The sequence below is a fragment of the Erinaceus europaeus genome, chromosome 1, assembly GCF_950295315.1.
Source record: "Erinaceus europaeus chromosome 1, mEriEur2.1, whole genome shotgun sequence".
Taxonomy (NCBI): domain Eukaryota; kingdom Metazoa; phylum Chordata; class Mammalia; order Eulipotyphla; family Erinaceidae; genus Erinaceus; species Erinaceus europaeus.
In genome coordinates, this window is record NC_080162.1 from 84,698,941 (window position 1) to 84,716,462 (window position 17,522).

Genomic DNA, 17,522 nt, shown 5'->3' on the forward strand with positions numbered 1-17,522 from the left:
CACCTGCTGCAGTCAGCCTGCCAGAGACCTCAAAACCAAACTGAATTGTCTTCTCTTGCTGCATGTGCTTCTCTTCCTCAAGTCTTCACCTCAGTCAAGGGAACCATCATTGCTTGCTCACTACCAAAGTCATAGCCCTATGCTCATCTTCTGTTTCCTCTTCTCTCTCATTCTCTCTCTCAGTCATAAAGTCCTCTCCTGAGTTCAGCCACTAAATGCTTTCTATCCCCGTATCTCTAAGCAAATCACACCATTAAAGAGATGTTGCTAGGCATCTGACACACATCTGATTCTAAACAAATTCTATTAAATAACTAGGAATGCTGCTGTTTCACAGATGAGGAATTGAGAGTTATAGTTTTTAAAATATTTTTTATTATTGGGTAGAGACAGAAATTGAGAGGGGATGGGGAGATAGAGAAGAAAAGAGACAGAGACACACCTGCAGCCCTGATTCACCACTTGTGTAGCTTTCTCCCTGCAGAGGGGTGCCAGGGGCTTGAACCTGGGTCCTTGCTCACTGTAATGTGAAGGCTTAACCAAGGGTACCACCGCCTGGCCCCAAGTTATAAAGAGTTAAATGATTCATTCAAGGTCACGGACATGCTAAGCAGAGAGGAGGACTTCCTGCTCACAAAGTCCTACTTTGTAGGGGTAATAGCACATGTCCCGTCATTAGGTCATGCTCTTCACTACTACCAGCTCAGCTCACATCCAGACTTTCAGAACTCTTCATGGCAAAAGCTTCTCAGCTGGCCTCCTCTCTCCCTAGTCTTTCCTTTCTTAAATTCACTCCACTATGTTATATGGGAAACTGGGGAATGTTATGCATGTACAAACTATTGTACTTACTGTTGAATGTAAAACATTAATTCCCCAATTAAAAAAATAGTACAATAAAAAAAATGGAAAAAAATTCACCCCACTAAACTGGTCAAATGATCACTCTATTGAACAAACCTAGGTGATACCAAAGAACCCATGAATTAGAAGCCTGAGGACTAAAGGAGAAGTCTTTTCAAAAGTAATTTTCTGCTTAAAACTGGCCAGAAAAAAAAAGTGGGCAGGGGAGATAGAATAATGGTTATGCAAACAGACTTCCATACCTGAGGCTGGAAGGTCCCAGGTTCAATCCCCCACACCACCATAAGCCAGAGCTGAGCCCGTGCTCTGGTAAAAAACAAACAAAAAACAGGTAACTGCACTTGAAGTTTAATTGGAAGGGGTGTGCCTATTTATCTGCCCCAGTGTTTATAACATATTTTAAGACTTTATTATTTATTTGTGAGAGAGAGACTTGGAAACAAAAGATGAGCATCAATCAGGTAGTGTACTGCCAGGTACTGAACTCAGGGTCTCACACTTGAGAGTCCAACAGTTTATCCACTACACCATCTCCTGGAATGGGCTGTTGTGTTTTTCAAATACTGTTACTTATTTATTTTTGGATACAGACAGAAATTGAGAGGGGAGGGGGATACTGAGAGGGAGAGAGACAGACACCTGCAGCACTGCTTCAGAACTGGCAAAACTTTCCTCCTGCTGGGGGCTCTAACCTGGGTCCTTGTGCACTGTAATGCATGCACTTAACCAGGTGCACCACTCCATGGCCCCTGTTTTTTCAAATACTTGTCCAGTATGTCTTCAACTGAAATTAAATTGCTTTGCTAGTGTCTAATCATTAAAATGGTTATATGTTACATGCTACCAAAGAAGATGATGTAGTGAAATTTTAATTACATTTATGGCTAAAACAAATTAGTTCTAGTCCTCAGTAATCTACACTTTTTTTCACTCTGCTAGCATAGCTAAAGGCAGGGGTGGGCATTCACCAGGATGTGGGGTTAAAGATCACTTGCAACTAGCCCTGTGGAGGCCAAATCTTTTTCCTGGTGCCCTGTGAGAATCTCCCTGACTTGGGGAGTGCAGGGAAGGGCCGGTGTGGAAGAACACATGGTAACATCCAGAAATACCTGGCCCAACAACCACCTCTAAAGGTCCACAAATCAGAGACTTAAGATACTTCCTCAGCCTCCATAGCTTCCTGTGAAGTTCACTGTTTCTGACCATCCTGTGGTCAGGCCTCTTCAGAGGAGAAAGTCCTAGGGGTGGGGGCTTGAGAGGGGCTGGGAACCCAGGGAGCAGGACCCCAGAAAATCAATAACCATTCAAGTGGCCTGTTTGTGGCTCTAAAAAAAGGGGGGGGCTGGGTTGTCGCTCAACTGGTTGAGCTCACACATTACAGTGCACAAGGATCCGGGTTTGAGGCCCTGCTCCCCACCTGCAGGGGGGAAGCTTCACTAATGGTGAATTAGGGCTGCAGGTGTCTCTCTGTCTCTCTCCCTCTCTACCCCCCCTTCCTCTTGATTGCTGGCTGTCTCTATCCAACAAATAAGATAATTAAAAAAGAAAAAAACCCAATTTGTTAAACGCTTCAAGTACTGTGATCCTGAGAAGGTAAGAGATGAAACTCATCTTTTGAGTCCACATACATCTAAGAAAGAAGGTGAATTTTCATTTCTTCAACATCAGGAATGAATAAATAAAAATGTAAAATAAAGGATTTTCATCTTTTTTATTTTTTGCCTCCTGTTTTTCACTGGGGCTCAGTGCCGACACTACAAATCCACTGCTTCTGGCGGCCTTTTTCCTTCTTTCTTTCTTTTTTTTAAACAGGACAGAGAATTGAGAAAGGATGGGGAGATAGACACCTGCAGAGCTGCTTCACTGCTCGAGAAGCAGACTCCTCATCCTGTAGGTGGAGAGTGGGAGGCACCTGAAGCCAAGTCCTCCTGCTTGATGGTGCGTGCACTTGACCAGGTGCACCACTGCCCAGCCCCTGATTTTCATCATCTTAAAAACTTTAATTTTGTTTGCTAACTTAAGTTGAATTTCCTCATAGATCCTATTGTTCTCACTTCTCAATGACAAGTAACTCTGTCTCACTCAGTTGCCATATTGAGCTACTCTGTTGGTAAGAAGTGACATGAAAAGTATGGACCTTTACAGGTTTACTATATTCCACAGGTCACACAATCAGAGGGTTGGAAATAGCCTACTTATCAGGGCACATGCTTTCAACTTTACAAAGTCCTAGATTCAAGCCCTTGTACCATATGGCCACACTATGGATAGCACCAAGGAAGCTCCACAGACATTGGAGCAACAGTGTATGTCTGTATGTCCCTATGTCTGTCTCTCCCTTCTCTCTTTCATTAAAAAAAAAAAGTAGAATTCTGGGAGCTAGAAAGATAGTTCACTGGGTAGGGCAGCTGCATTGCTATGTATGTGACCCAGATTCAAGCCCCAGTGCCACTTGGGAAATGTTATGGCAACAGAGGAAGCTTTAGTACTGTGGTGCCTCTCCCTAGGTCTCTTCTTTCGCCGTCTATCTGGATGTAACAGCTGTCTGGAGCAATGAAATCATGCAAGCATCAGGCCCTGGTTGCAGAAAAGAACTAAGAAAAAAAGATCTCGAGAAAGTCACTGAATAGTGGTGACACACACACACACACACACACACACACACACACGCCCATGTGTGAGGAAGAAAGAGAAAAGAGAGTGAGAGAAGGGAGGAGAGAGAAAAAAGAAAAGAAAGGCAGGCAGGCATAGATCAGTTTTCAGCCATTTCTCATATTCTTTTTTTTCTCATTTCTCATATTCTTTTCTAATGGCTTCTGCTGCCTTTGCCCCTGAAGCAGCCAAGCATATAGTCCTGCTGTCTTAGAAAGAGAAAATGCGGGGGCCAGGTGGTAGCACAGTGGGTTAAGCGCACATGGCGCAAAGCGCAAGGACCAGCGTAAGGGCCCCGGCTCCCCACCTGCAGGGGAGTCGCTTCATAAGCAGTGAAGCAGGTCTGCAGGTGTCTATCTTTCTCTCCCCCCTGTCTTCACCTCCTCTCTCCATTTCTCTCTGTCCTATCCAACAACAATGACAACAATAATATTAATGACAACAAGGGCAACAAAAGGGAAAAAATGGCCTCCAGGAGCAGTGGATTCGTAGTGTAGGCACCGAGCCCCAGCAATAACCCTGGAGGCAAAAAAAAAAAAAAAGAAAGAAAGAAAGAAAGAGAAGATGCCCTATAACAATATGTTCAGCCCAACCATGGGTCCCCTCTCTCCCATACCCAGAGGATAGCCATGGCCCCTGTGAACTTACCCAGCTGAAGTCCAGTCTGTGGACTTTGTGCATCAAAGGACTCTGAGGTGGTGGCCTCAGGGGCAGAAGGTTCCCAGGACTCACTGTTCTCAGACACTTCCATATAGGTATCACCCATTCCTGCTTTGTAAACTGCCGCAGAGTCGCCGGTGCTAGGACCCTGATCCTCACTGCCTGAGTCTGCCACGGCTCGGGTGTCCTCACCCATTTTCTCGGCAAACCACTGCTTCACCTGCTGGGAGCTCATCTGGGTCTGGTCACAGAGGCTCTGCAGGTCTTCCTCATACAGCATCTTGTGAATCATGTAGTAGTCTTGCAGCAGATCCCGGTTGCTGGGGGCGATGACCAGCAGCCCTGGAGGGAAGTTGCCCCGCTTGTAGTCTTCGTACCACTTGAGCTGGCCATTCTTCAGGGCATACCTGCTGTCCCCAAACCAACGCACCACCTCTGGCCGAGGCAGGCCCGTCTGGGTCATAATGGAATCGTAGTCCTGGTTGCTTGGCCACTGCGTCTGGACGAAGAGCTGCCGCAGCAGGTGTCTCTGCTGGGCAGTCTTTTTGTAGCTCACTTTGCTTGGGGGCTGCTCTGCCAGCTTGTTCAACCCATCATCCTCAGGCTCACAGATGCCCAGCGCTAGCAGCTCACTCTTGCCATTGGCTTCAGTGACCCTCAGGTTCTTGAGGTTGATTTTGATGGGGCTGACTTTACGTTCTGCCAAAGTGTGGCTGCCAGGCACTTCTGGGGAGTCGCTTCTGTCGGGCACTCTCAGGTCACTGGCCAAATCCTCTTCTCCAGCCTCATCCTTGGCTATCTCCTCTTCCTCCTGAGAGGCACACTCATCAGCCTTCTTCGTCTCCTCAGCATTCACTTTTTTCCGCCTTTCTGAAAACCAGCTATCAATCTCTCTTCTGGTCATTTTGGTTTCACTCCTCAGCCGATCCAGTTCCTCGTCGAGAGGAAGGGGGTTTTGTGCAAAACTACTCTCCAGGGCTTTGAGCTGCTCAGGGGCCCGTTCCTTGTATTTGTTTGGTGTGAAGTCAGGGGACTGGTGCCAAGATTGTCGTTTGGCAGAAGGATGGGTGGCCAAGATGGCTGTTGTTGGGATGCAGGTTACCTCAGGGACATTGGACGGTGAGGGGAAGGGCACTTCTGACATGGAGTCAATGATAGAGCCAGGCTCTCCGGGCATCATGGCTCTGGAGCCCTTCAGGTTCCGACAGTGGTATCTCCGGTCGCTGAACCATTTCCGCACCTCTCTGGTGCTGAGGCCAGTCACTTTGGTCAGGTGTTCAACTTCACTCTGTCCTGGGAACTGGTTCCGACAAAAACTACCTTTCAAAGCTGACAGCTGTTCATGTGATTTCTTATTCTTGTAGATGCTGGCGTCGAGGAAAGCTTGGGACGTTATGCTGGGGCACGCTGTGAGGAGTGACTGGGCCGCATTGACCACTTTCACAGCAGAGGCCGTGTTGGAACACACAGTGTTAATAGGTGCAACTGTTGACTGCTTGGGGATGGATGTAACTGGCAAGGGGAGAGACGAGCTTGGTGCCTGCACCCCATTGGACGTCAGTGGCTGAGTGACCAGTAGCCCCCCTGCAGTGCCCTCTGGCTGCCCTACAACCTGGCCGGGCAGAGCAGCTTGGATAAGATGCTGGACATTGCCCGCATGGGCAACCAGGGGAGTATTCAGAACCGTGATTGTGGGCTGCGGTACAGACTGGATGACTGTGTTGAACATCTTTTTCCGGGCATCCTCAATCTCCTCTGGGGACCAGCTAATACCTTGCTTGAGCCTTTGAGCTGTGAACCAGATCTTGAGTTGTTCTTCTGGAAACTTGGTGACCACAGTCAAGTAGCAGAGTTCAGCTTTGGTTGGGTAAGGAAATTTGTGAAAAGAGTTCTTCAGGAAGCTGTTGGAATCCATGGCTGCATTGTATGTTGGAATGCTGCTCAGGGGAATCATCACTTTGGGCAAGGACTTGGAGGTGGGCAGTGGCTGGTGGGCATGCTGCTGGGGGTGCACCTGGGGTGGTTGCTGCTGCTGCTGCTGCTGCTGCTGCTGCTGCTGCTGCTGGAGGGAGATGAGTTGGGCTATACCAGCCGGAAGAACAGGCACTGTTCCTATCAGGGGTCCGTTGGTAGCATGGGGAGGTTTCATGGAGTTGGTAGATGCATGGCTGACTGGGACTCCACCGTTGACAGAATGGTCCCCCTCTTTCACCTCTGATTCCACAGTTGATGGGTTTGTTAAGGCCTCGCCAACAGGCTGACTCAGGATGTTCTCCTTGAGTGTATGGATTTTTTTGGCTTCAGCTTTGCCTTTCATTATCTTCATGATTGGAGTTTTGGTAATAATGATTTCGGCCTGTCCATCGGTCCCTTCAGTGCTAGGCTCACTGGCCAGTTCAGGAGTGCTGGTGCTCTCGGGGATGTTCTGTTCTATGATTATGTGATTGTCAGACTTAGCCACATTCCACACAAAGCTGGCTTCCCCTGAATGAGACGTGGCATTGTGCAGAGAAAGGCCTTCAGGGGTTTTTGCCATAAAGCTGCATTGAGTGCATACAAAAGTTGGGTCTTTACTAAAGTCTGTGTGCTCTGAGCTCATATGTGCCATAAATTGGGTTATGTCCTGGGATCTGAAGTCACAGTATTTACAGGAATATGAGTAGCCATCCAAAGTGCTCCGATGCCCATTGGCCAGTGAAGTGCCTTCAGTACTGCTGGTTTTCTGTGATGCCTCACTGCTGACTGTAGGTGTTTCTGGGGGCAGATCTTGCTGAGAACTTTCTGGCATGGTCTCAGCAGGATGGGCCTCTGCACTGGCTTCCTGCAGCACCACAGTCTTCACAGGAATCATGCAAGGGGTGGTGGATTTTCTCTTGCTGGCCATGATGCAATCACTCTAGGTGATCTATAAGAGTTAATCCACCCAGGGGCTTCACAGTGTAGTTTTCAGAGGCTCCATGAAGACCAAGGAAGTTTCCAAGGGCAGCCTTTTCAGTTGTTTACTGAAAGCCAGTTTTCCCCTATTAGACCTGAAGGGAAAGAGAAAAAAAATGCTTATGATCTCTTTAGTTATGTCTTTCTTTCTTTCTTTCTTTCCTTTTCTTTTTTTTTTTTTTTTTTAGCTATGTTATTTCTTAGGCTCCCAAACACACTGCAAAATTTGCCTTCTACCCCTAAGGTCTTTCCTTAAGAAGTTCAATAGCAGATTGGACATGGAATCAGGAACCTTCTGCACACTAACAAACTGTGTCCTGAATAATGATCTGGGGATGTTCCAGTACCATTTGATAGACTAAAGTCATGTGTTTTTGCTTTTGTTCCCTCCCATCCCACTCCCGTGTATCCTTGTATTAAGTAACTCAGATTAAAAAAAAAAAACTCTTTTGGATTTATAAATTATGGTCATGTCAAAGTGAGAACAAAAGATCCTAGTGTAATTCTTGTCTAAATGTTTGGGCCCACAAAGATTTTTCTTTTCACAGTCTTCCCACATAGAAGAATAAGACGCCTCTGCCTGTCCTAAGTTGGCCTCAGAGGCCAAGGGAGCCTAGTGTGAATGAACTGGGAGTAGGAGGATGGCTGCTATCAGAGCTGGCCTTTCTCTAGGGACAATCTCACATGACTTATAGCAGGTCACAGAAGAGGGGATCACCTCAGTTACTGGCTGCACCCCAAAGGCCAGAGTGTCCGAGGATCCACAGGTAGAGCTAGTAGCTCAGAGAACCCTACATTCTTACTCTGTTGGTATAACAACTCCAAGTATGGCTTTTAGCTCTCAGCAACCTTGTACCGTGATTCAAGTTATTTTATTTTTTAGTGTTTCTATTCCTTAAACAAAAACTCTTGGAGTACAGCCCAGGAAACTGTCAAGCATTAAGATCCCGAGTTTGGTCTTTGGCAATGCATGTGCCAGAGTGATGTCCTGGTTTTCTTTCTTCTCTATCCCTTATAAATAAAAAAAACAAAGAAACCTTTAAAAATTAAAAAACAAAGCTAGAGCCAGTGGTGGTATATCTCGTTAAGTGCACACACTACAGTGCACAAGGACCCAGGTTCAAGTCCCTGGTCCCCACTTGCAGGAAGAAAGCTTCCTGAGTGTGAAGCAGGGCTGCAGGTGTCTTTCTGTCTCTCTCCCTCTCTATCTCCCCCTTCCTTCTCAATTTTTAAAAATTTATTTATTTATTTATTCCCCTTTGTTGCTCTTGTTGTTTTATTGCTGTAGTTACTATTGTTGTTGTCATTGTTGGATAGGACAGAGAGAAATGGAGAGAGATGGGGAAGACAGAGAGGGGGAGAGAGAGACAGACACCTGCAGACTTGCTTCACCACTTATGGAGCGACTCCCCTGCAGGTGGGGAGCCAGGGGCTTGAACTGGGATCCTCAGGCCGGTCCTTGCGCTTTGCGCCACGTGCGCTTAACCCGCTGCGCTACTGCCCGACTCCCTCCTTCTCAATTTCTGATAGTTTCTATCCAATAGATAAAGATAACAGAAATTATTTTTTAAAAAATGTAAAAATCTTAAATCTGGGGGGTTGGGTGGTAGCGTAGCAGGTTAAGCACACATGGTGCAAAGCGCAAGGATCAGCTTAAGGATCCCTGTTTGAGCCCCCAGTTCTTACCTGCAGTGAGGGTCGCTTCACAAGTGGTGAAGCAGGTCTGCAGGTGTCTGTCTTTCTCTCCCCCCTCTGTCTTCCCCTCCTCTCTCCATTTCTCTCTGTCCTATCCAACAACAATGACAGCGATGACAACAATAATAACAACAAAAACAATAAAAAACAAGGGCAACAAAAGGGAAAAAATAGCCTCCAGGAGCAGTTGATTCATAGTGTAGGCACTGAGCCCCAGCGATAACCCTGGAGGCAAAAAACTAAAAACTTAAATCTTTGATGCATTTGAAATTCATTTCAAAAGCTACAATGACTGACTTCCTTGCATGTAAATAATTATAATGACTAAATTAATAGTACCTCTAATAATAAATGATGATATCGGTGTTTGAATTTAACATAAAAATGGGGGCTAGGTGGTGGCGCATCTGATCGAGCGCATGTTACAATGTGCAAGGACCTAGGTTTGAGCCCCTAGTCCTCACCTGCAGGGGGAAAGCTTTGTGAGTGGTGAAGTAGGGATGCAGATGTCTCTCTTCCTCTCTATCATCCCCTTTTTCTTGATTTCTGACTGTCTCTATCCAATAAACAAACATAATTTAAAAAACTAACATAAAAATGTAAAGAAGGGGGCTGGGTGGTGATGCACTGGGTTAAGAGCACATGGCATGAAACACAAGGACAGGAGTAAAGATCCAGGTTTGAGCCCCCAGCTCCCCACCTGCAGAGGGGTCACTTGCAGGCAGTGAAGTAGATGTGCAGGTGTCTATCTTTCTTTCCCCCTCTGTCTTCCACTTCTCTCTTGATTTATCTTTTGTCCTATTCAACAACAATAGCAGCAACAACAGTGGAAAAAAAGAGATGGCCTCCAGGAGCAGCAGATTCACAGTGCTGGCACCAAGCCTGAGAGATAACCCTGGAGGCAAAAAAGAAAGAAAGAAAAAAGAAAAAGAAAAAAATTAAAATGTCTAGTCCGATTCTTAACAAACACAGCAAAATATCTCTGATTACAAGTCTAGCTATGAAGATATACTTAAAATAATTACTATTAAAAATTTGGGATGAAATAAGGAGAAACAGATATATCTTGATATAACCACTTATCACCAAATCCCTGATGATTTGAAATGCAGTGAGCATATATTTTTTAATTTATTTATTGAGGGATTAGTGTTTTACATTTGACAAGAAATACATTAGTTTGTACATGCATAACATTTCCCAATTTTCCATATAACAATACAACCCCCACTAGGTCTTCTGTCATCCTTTTGGACCTGTATTCTCCCCCCTACCCACCCCGAACATATTTTAAAATATATATATTGTAGTGGTCCGGAAGGTGGCACAGTGGTAAAGCTTTGGACCCTCAAGCATGAGGTCCCGAGTTCAATCCCTGGCAGCACATGTGTCAGAGTGATGTCTGGTTTTTTTCTCTCTCTTCCTATCTTTCTCATAAATAAATTTTAAAAAATCTTAAAAAAAATATTGTAAAGATAAAATATCAATAGTCAATGACTTTTAAGAAAAGGAAACCATCTTGTTAAGTATTTTACACATATTTTCACAGGGGGTACACCTTGTTTTTTCACTGTTTTACATCACATATGTTTTCAGTAAATAAGCTTCATAATTATATTTGAATGCTGCCTTGTCACATACTACTAAGGATTTAATTTGACCTCATCTATTATTAAACAGGCTTTCAGTGTCCTCCTTTTCATAGGACTTAGCCTTAGGCTATATAGGATATCTATTTTTTTCTATCAAATTATTCACATCAAACACACATCAAAATCACAATGAGATATTACTTCACCCACAGCAGTATGGCTATAATTATAGTGAAAGACAATAGTAAGTATAAGTGAAGATTAAGATAAATCAGAGCTCTTATACACTGCTGAGGGGAATGTTAAATGGTATAATGACTTTGGAAATCAGTTTGGCAGCTCCTTGATGCTAACTATAGTTACCATGAGGCCCAATAATACTTTTAGGTAATACAAAAAAGAAGTGAAAACATGCCATGCAAAAATTTGAACAAAAGTAATAGTAACACCATCATCCTAACAACCCAGAAGTACAAACAACTTCCATGTGTATCAACTAATGAATGAACTAAATGTGGCATGTCTCTATGACAGCTTTTCACAGATATGGAAAGGAATGAAGTCCTGATATATCCACAACATGGATAGAAAACACAGTAACTGGGGACCAGGCAGTGGCATGCCTGAGTAAGTGCACACAATACTATGTGTAACCTGCTCAAAGGACCCAGTTTCAGGCCCCCAGCTCACAACCTGCAGCAAGACACTTCATGAGTGGTGACCGGTCTGCAGGTGTCTATCTTTCTCTCCCTCACCCTCTCTGGATTTCTCTCTGTCCTATCAAACAACAAAACAACAATGGCAACAAAGTGGGAAAAAATGGAGTAGGGGATTCGTAGTGCTGGCACCAAGCCCCAGTGATAACCCTGGAGGCGAAAGAAATGAAAAGAGAGAGAGAGAGAGAGAGAGAGGGAGAGAGAGAGAGGGAGGGAGAGGGAGAGGAGTCGGGCAGTAGCGCATGTGGTGCAAAGCACAAAGACCAGCGTAAGGATCCAGGTTCGAGCCCCTGGCCACCCACCTGCAGGGGAGTCGCTTCACAGTAGTGAAGCAGGTCTGCAGGTATCTATCTTTTTCTCCCCCTCTGTCTTCCCCTCCTCTCTCTATTTCTCTTTGTCCTATCCAACAACGATGACAATAATAACTACAACAATAAAACAACAAGGACAACAAAAGGGAATAAATAAATTTATGGGATATTAAAGGGAATAAATTAAAGGGAATAAATAAATTTATGGGAGATTAAATCTGAGACTTTGAAGCCTCAAGCATGAGTCTTTTGCATAACCATTATGCTTTCTCTCCAGCCTTGTCTCTCTCTGAAAAAGGTGACCTGGAAGTGGAGCCCCAGTAATAACAATATGTGTATGTGAATGTGTATGTACATATAGGATAAAGAATGTTTCACATGCACTTGAAAGGAAGGTGGATGTTCTATATGATCTGTTAGGTCCATCTGAACTACAGGGCTGTTCAAGTCTAAACTTTCATTTAGACTTTATTCTTGGAAAAAAAAAAAAAGGGGGTAAGAGGAAATGTTCTTAGCTAAATGGTGCTGTGGGGTATGTAGCATAATGATTATGCAAAGAAACTTTGAGGTTCCAGATTCAATACCCTGCACCATCATAAACCAGAGGGGAGCAGCGAATGCTCTGATAGAAAAACGTGCAACAAAATAAGGAGGGGACAAGTGGTGGCACATCTGGTTGAGTGGACACATTACCATGAGCAAGGACTGGAGTTTGAGCCCCTGTTCTGCAAGGGGGTGGGGGATGCTTCATAAGCAGTGAAGCAGGTCTGCAGGTGTCTTTCTCTATCTCACTCTATCTCCCCCTCCCCTTTCAACTTCTTTTTGTCCTATGAAATAAAAGGAGAAAGAAAAAAAGGGGGGGGGGAGGATGGTTGCCAGGAGCAGTAGATTTGTAGTGCTGGCACCAAGCCCCACCCAGTGATAACCCTGATAGCAATTAAAAGAAAGAAAGAGAGAGAGAGAGAGAAAAGAAACAAGATGAGGGCTTCCACTATCACTACTCAACACTATAATAGGATCCTATAGAGTAAAATATAAGAAAAATAAATGTGATGAAAAGTCAGTAAAAATTATTAGTTTTAATATTTGCACATGAGGGGATTATCTAGCAATAATATATGAAATTATTATAACTAATAAGAACTAAGATGATGAAATGCATTATTGACATTTCGAGTCATTCACTTTCCCATAAGCCAAGAATTAACTTTCCCATAAGCCAAGAAGGAAATTTCTATGATAAGAGGATAGAAAAAGCCCATTTACATTAATACCAAATCTGAAAAATATCTAAGAATAAGCCTTATAAAAACATCACTATACAATAACTATAAAACTTTAATAAGAAAAAAATTAAATAACAGATAACAAGACTTTGTTGAAATGGAACCCAACTGGTATCAATATTTAAAAAAAAAGATGTGGTCCAGGAGGTGGCGCAGTGGATAGGGCATCGGACTCATAAGTATAAGGTCCTGAGTTCAGTCCCCGGCAGCACATGTACCAGAGTGATGCCTGGTTCTTTCTCGCTCTCCTCCGATCTTTCTCATTAATAATTAATTAAAATCTTTTAAAAAAAGATTTGCTTATTATGAGAAACAGCAAAAGAGAAAGGGTACAAAAACAGAGCACTGTTCAACTCTGACACAAGGTGGTGCTGGGGGTTGAACTTATGGCTTCTGGGGCCTCAAGCATGCAAGCTCTGTGCTCTATCCGATGGTTCTATCTTCCTGACCCTGGAAGATATCACTAATATCTTAGGATTTACTTGGCTTATAATAACCTTGTCTTATTGAAACAATTCATTTGGAACAATAAATGATAATCGCCACTGACTTACTGTACCTAGGAAGTGGAGGAAATGTGACCACTCACTGTTTATAAATATTACTATCAAATCAAGCCATTTACAGATTTAACCACTTTAAAAGAACCTTAATGCCCTGAGACTTGTAATGTTGAGGCAGAATGCTTAGGAAAAGCAGAAAACAGTCCCAGTTATAAATGTCCTAAAAGTGTATATTTGTGTGAAAATTGCAAAAGTTAAAAAAATTAGAGCACCTCTGTGAACTTAACATATTAAAAAGTTGTACTAGGGGGTAGGGGTAGATAGCATAGTGGTTATGCAAAGAGACTCATGCCTGAGGCTCCAAAGTCTCAGGTTCAATCCCCTGCACCACTATAAGCCAGAGCTGATCAGTGCTCTGGTAAAAAAAAAAAAAAAAAAAAAAAAGCTATACTAGGACCAATTGTATAAACAAAACAACACAACTGGGGCTGGGGGGTGGTGCACCTGCACAAGGACCCAGGTTCGAGTCTCCAGTCCCCACCTATAGGGGGGAAGCTTCATGAGTGGTGAAGCAGTGCTGCAGGTGTCTCTCTGTCTCTTTCCGTCTCTGTCTCCCCCTTCCTTCTCAATTTCTGACAGTTTATTTTTATTTTTTTACCAGAGTACTGATCAGCTCTGGTTTATGGTGGTGCAGGGGATTGAAACTGGGACTTCGAAGCCCAGGCATGACAATCTGTTCGCATAACCATTATGCTATCTACCCATGCCCAATTTCTGACAGTTTCTATCCAATAAATATATTCACAACTAGAAATTTGTTTTGTGTGCTCTTAACCAGGTGTGCCACCATCTGGCCCCAGAATTTTCTTCTGTGAACTCAATCTGAACTGTGATAGACTATCTAATAATTTCATAGAGTGGCTACTTATAATAATGAATCAAGTGATATCAACGGTGGTGGCACTGTGAACCGCGGCCATAATTAAATGCTTACATCTCAAGAGACTTCTGAAACTTAAGATGTCATCACACACAAGTGGTTCAATTTGCACTGACTGCTCCACTGCCATGTTAGAAAAGAAAAAAAAAAAGAAATCAGTTGCCCCTATAGAAGAATAAATTCCTTAAATCATGATCATTGATTATATATATCCGGCTGTCAGATATCTTTTGTCTCCCTCCAAAACTGAAGGAGTAGACAATCACAGAACTACCAGATGGTTTCACTCACATGTGCAATCTAGAGAACTGATACTCATGAACTTGCCTGAAACAAAACAAAACAGAAGCAAGCAAACTAAAACTTTGTGAGAACTATAGTGGTTATCTTTGGTAAGTGAGAGGGCGGGTACACAGAATTTGGTGGTGGATGTGGTGTGGAACTATATACTTGAAATCTTAAAATCTCACTATTAATTATAAATTTAAAAAATTGGGAAAACAAAGTAACTTTGTTTTCTGGGTAACTGTTCTCCATCACTACTCCTTGTGCTTTCTCTTAGATATCAATACTAGGTGCATGCTGGTCCTTTTTAAATAGAAACGAGTTCCCCATGCTATGAAGCTTTCTTTTTAACTATGCAGTAATTGGAGGGGTCCCTCCCTTTCTCCCCCTATTTCTCAATTTCTTTGTCTCTATCCAATAATAAAGTTTAAAAAAAAAGAAAAGAAAACAGGGGACCAGGTGGTGGCATACCTGGTTAAGTGCACACATTAAAGTGCCCAAGAACCCAGGTTCAAGTCCCTGGTCCCCAGCTGTAGGGGGAAAGCTTCACAAGTGGTGATGCAGGGCTGCAGGTGTCTCTCTGTCTCTTTCCCTCTCTGACTCCTTGTCCCTTCTCAATTTTTCTGTCTCTAGCCAATAAAAAATAAATAATATTTTTTAAATATTAGCAAAAAGGAAAAAATAAAACAGATGCTACTTTAGAAAATGAAGGAATGATCGATCACCTCAAATGCAGGGATATAATATCAACACCAATGGATGGCTCTTTCTGTAGGAAACCTAACTTACCCAAAATTCATACACATAAATGTCCACCACCATCAATGCAAGATACTGAATTTATTAATTTAATCTTGGATTCCCCCATGACAGATGTCTCTTTCTTTCTCCCTTTCCATCTCTCCTTTCCCTCTCAATTTCTCTCCGCCCTATCAAATAAAATAGAAAAAAAAAAAAAAGCTGCTGGGAGCAATGGATATAGTGCCAGCACCAAGCTCCAGCAATAACCCTGGTGGCAATAAAAAAAAAATGAATAAATGAGAGAGAGAGAGGGAGAGAGGGAGGGAGGGAGGGGGCCTGGCAGTGGCACATCTGGTTAAGAGCACATAGTTTAAGCACAAGGACCTGAGTTTGAGCCTCTGGCTCCCTACCAGCATGGGAAACACTTCACAAGCAGTAAAGCAGGTCAGCAGGTTTCTATCTTTCTCTCTCTCTACCTCCCCCTCCTCTCTCAAATTTTCTCTGTCCTATCCAACAAAGTGGAAAAAAATGGCCACTTAGGAGCCATGGATTTGTAGTGCAGACACTGATCCCCAGAAATAACCCTGGAGGCAATAAAATAAAATAAAATAAAAATTGAAAATAAATAAATTAGAAAGAAAGATTTGAAATTCACAGGTAAACTGGTATTGTTTAAACTGTCAGATTTGAAATTGCAGAGAAATCTGACATGGGTACGAAATTCTACTCAAGATGTTAAAGCAAGTACTAAATTCAATATAAATGAAAATTTCCTTTGCAAACATGAATCGTTTCATATTGGATCCCAATTTTTTTTTTTTTTTTTTTAACCAGAGCACTGCTCAGCTCTGGTTGATGGTGGTACAGGGGACTGAACCTGGCACTTTGGAGCCTCAGGCTTGAGAGTCTCTTTACATAACCATTATGCTATCTACCCCTGCCCCTTGGATCCCAATTTTAACAAACCAAAAGTTTGCTGTCATTGTTTAGACAGGAAAATATGATCATGTGCTGGTATTTTATTTATTGCCACATTATGAAAATTAAAGAAAAACAAAGTTTAGTGTTAGCAGAGTAGCAATCCACTATATCTCATGATTCTATAATCTAAACGGGCTCAGCTGGGAGAGTCTTCTGCTGCACTTGGTTTCTGCTGGAGCTGCTGCAATGTCCACAATGACTTCCTCATTGACAGGCCTGATACCTTAGCTGGGTTGAGTGTACATGTTACCATGTACAAGGACCCAGGTTCAAGTCCTCAGTCCCCACCTGCAAGAGGGAAACTTCACAAGTGGTGAAGCAGTGCTACAAGTGTAAATCCCTCTCTATCTCCCCATTCCCTCTCAGTTTCTATATAAATAAATAAATATTTAAAAATTCAAAAATGTCTGTTGGGATTTATTCAAAGAGATTTGTGCAAGCCTATGTTTACTGCAATACTATTCATAACAGCTAAAATTTGGGACTAGTCTATGTGTGCAAGACCAGGTGAATAGCTAAGGAAGCTGTAGTATATATACACAATGGAATAGTCCACAGCTGAAAAGAAATGATGAAATCTTCTCTTTTCCTTCAACATGGGTAGAACTGGGGAGACTCATGTTACGTGAAATAAGCCAAAAGAAGAGGACTAGTACCAGATATTCTCATTCATAGGTGGGACTTAAATGAAAACAAGAGAATACAAAGGGAGAAACATTAATGAACTGTGGTCTAGTTCAGCATATCCAAGAAACAGAAGTGGGGACTGGAAGTCAGTGCCCTATATAGGGTAGGGGCATGCCAACTTGGTGGGGTGAGGTGTGCTGACACCTATCTTGGGGAGATGTGAAAGTGTACCCATGTGGTAAGTCTTGTAAGTTAGCAGTTTCTCCGTAAAGTGGCATAAAAAAATTAAGACAAAACGACACTCTTCATTAAATAAAACACAAATGCTCATGGGTGTCAGTTCTCTATCAGTTCCACATATAAGTGAAACCATTTAGTAGTTGTCTTCCATCTCTTTACGTATTTTGCTATGCATAATCACCTCCAGTTCTGGCAGCACACATTTGAAAAGGTATGGAAACATTGGTCCTAAGCATACAGTGTTGTAAATTAAGTTACTTCCATTAAAAAGGAAGAGGGCAGGGGCAGATAGCATAATGGTTATGCAGACCCTCATGCCTAAGGCTCCAAAGTCTCAGGTTCAATCCCCCCTACCACCATAAACCAGAGCTGAGCAGTGCTCTGGTAAAAATAAATAAATTAATTTAAAAAATGTAAAAAAAAAAAGGAAGAGAAAGGGAGTCGGGTGGTAGCACAGTGGGTTAAGTGCACATGGCACAAAGCACAAGGACTGGC

The 17,522-nt window shown here is 43.0% G+C and overlaps 1 protein-coding gene across 6 annotated transcripts in view; it reads right to left on the bottom strand.

The window, feature by feature from the left end:
- Positions 1-17,522, bottom strand: part of ZHX3 (zinc fingers and homeoboxes 3) — a 148,613-nt gene that overhangs the window by 8,612 nt on the left and 122,479 nt on the right. For all 6 annotated transcript variants that reach the window (XM_060190090.1, XM_060190103.1, XM_060190120.1 and 3 more), the window contains one exon: positions 4,165-7,205. In XM_060190090.1, the coding sequence (XP_060046073.1) occupies positions 4,165-7,060 (2,896 nt within the window). In that variant the 5' untranslated portion in view covers positions 7,061-7,205. The remainder of the gene's footprint in view (positions 1-4,164; positions 7,206-17,522) is intronic.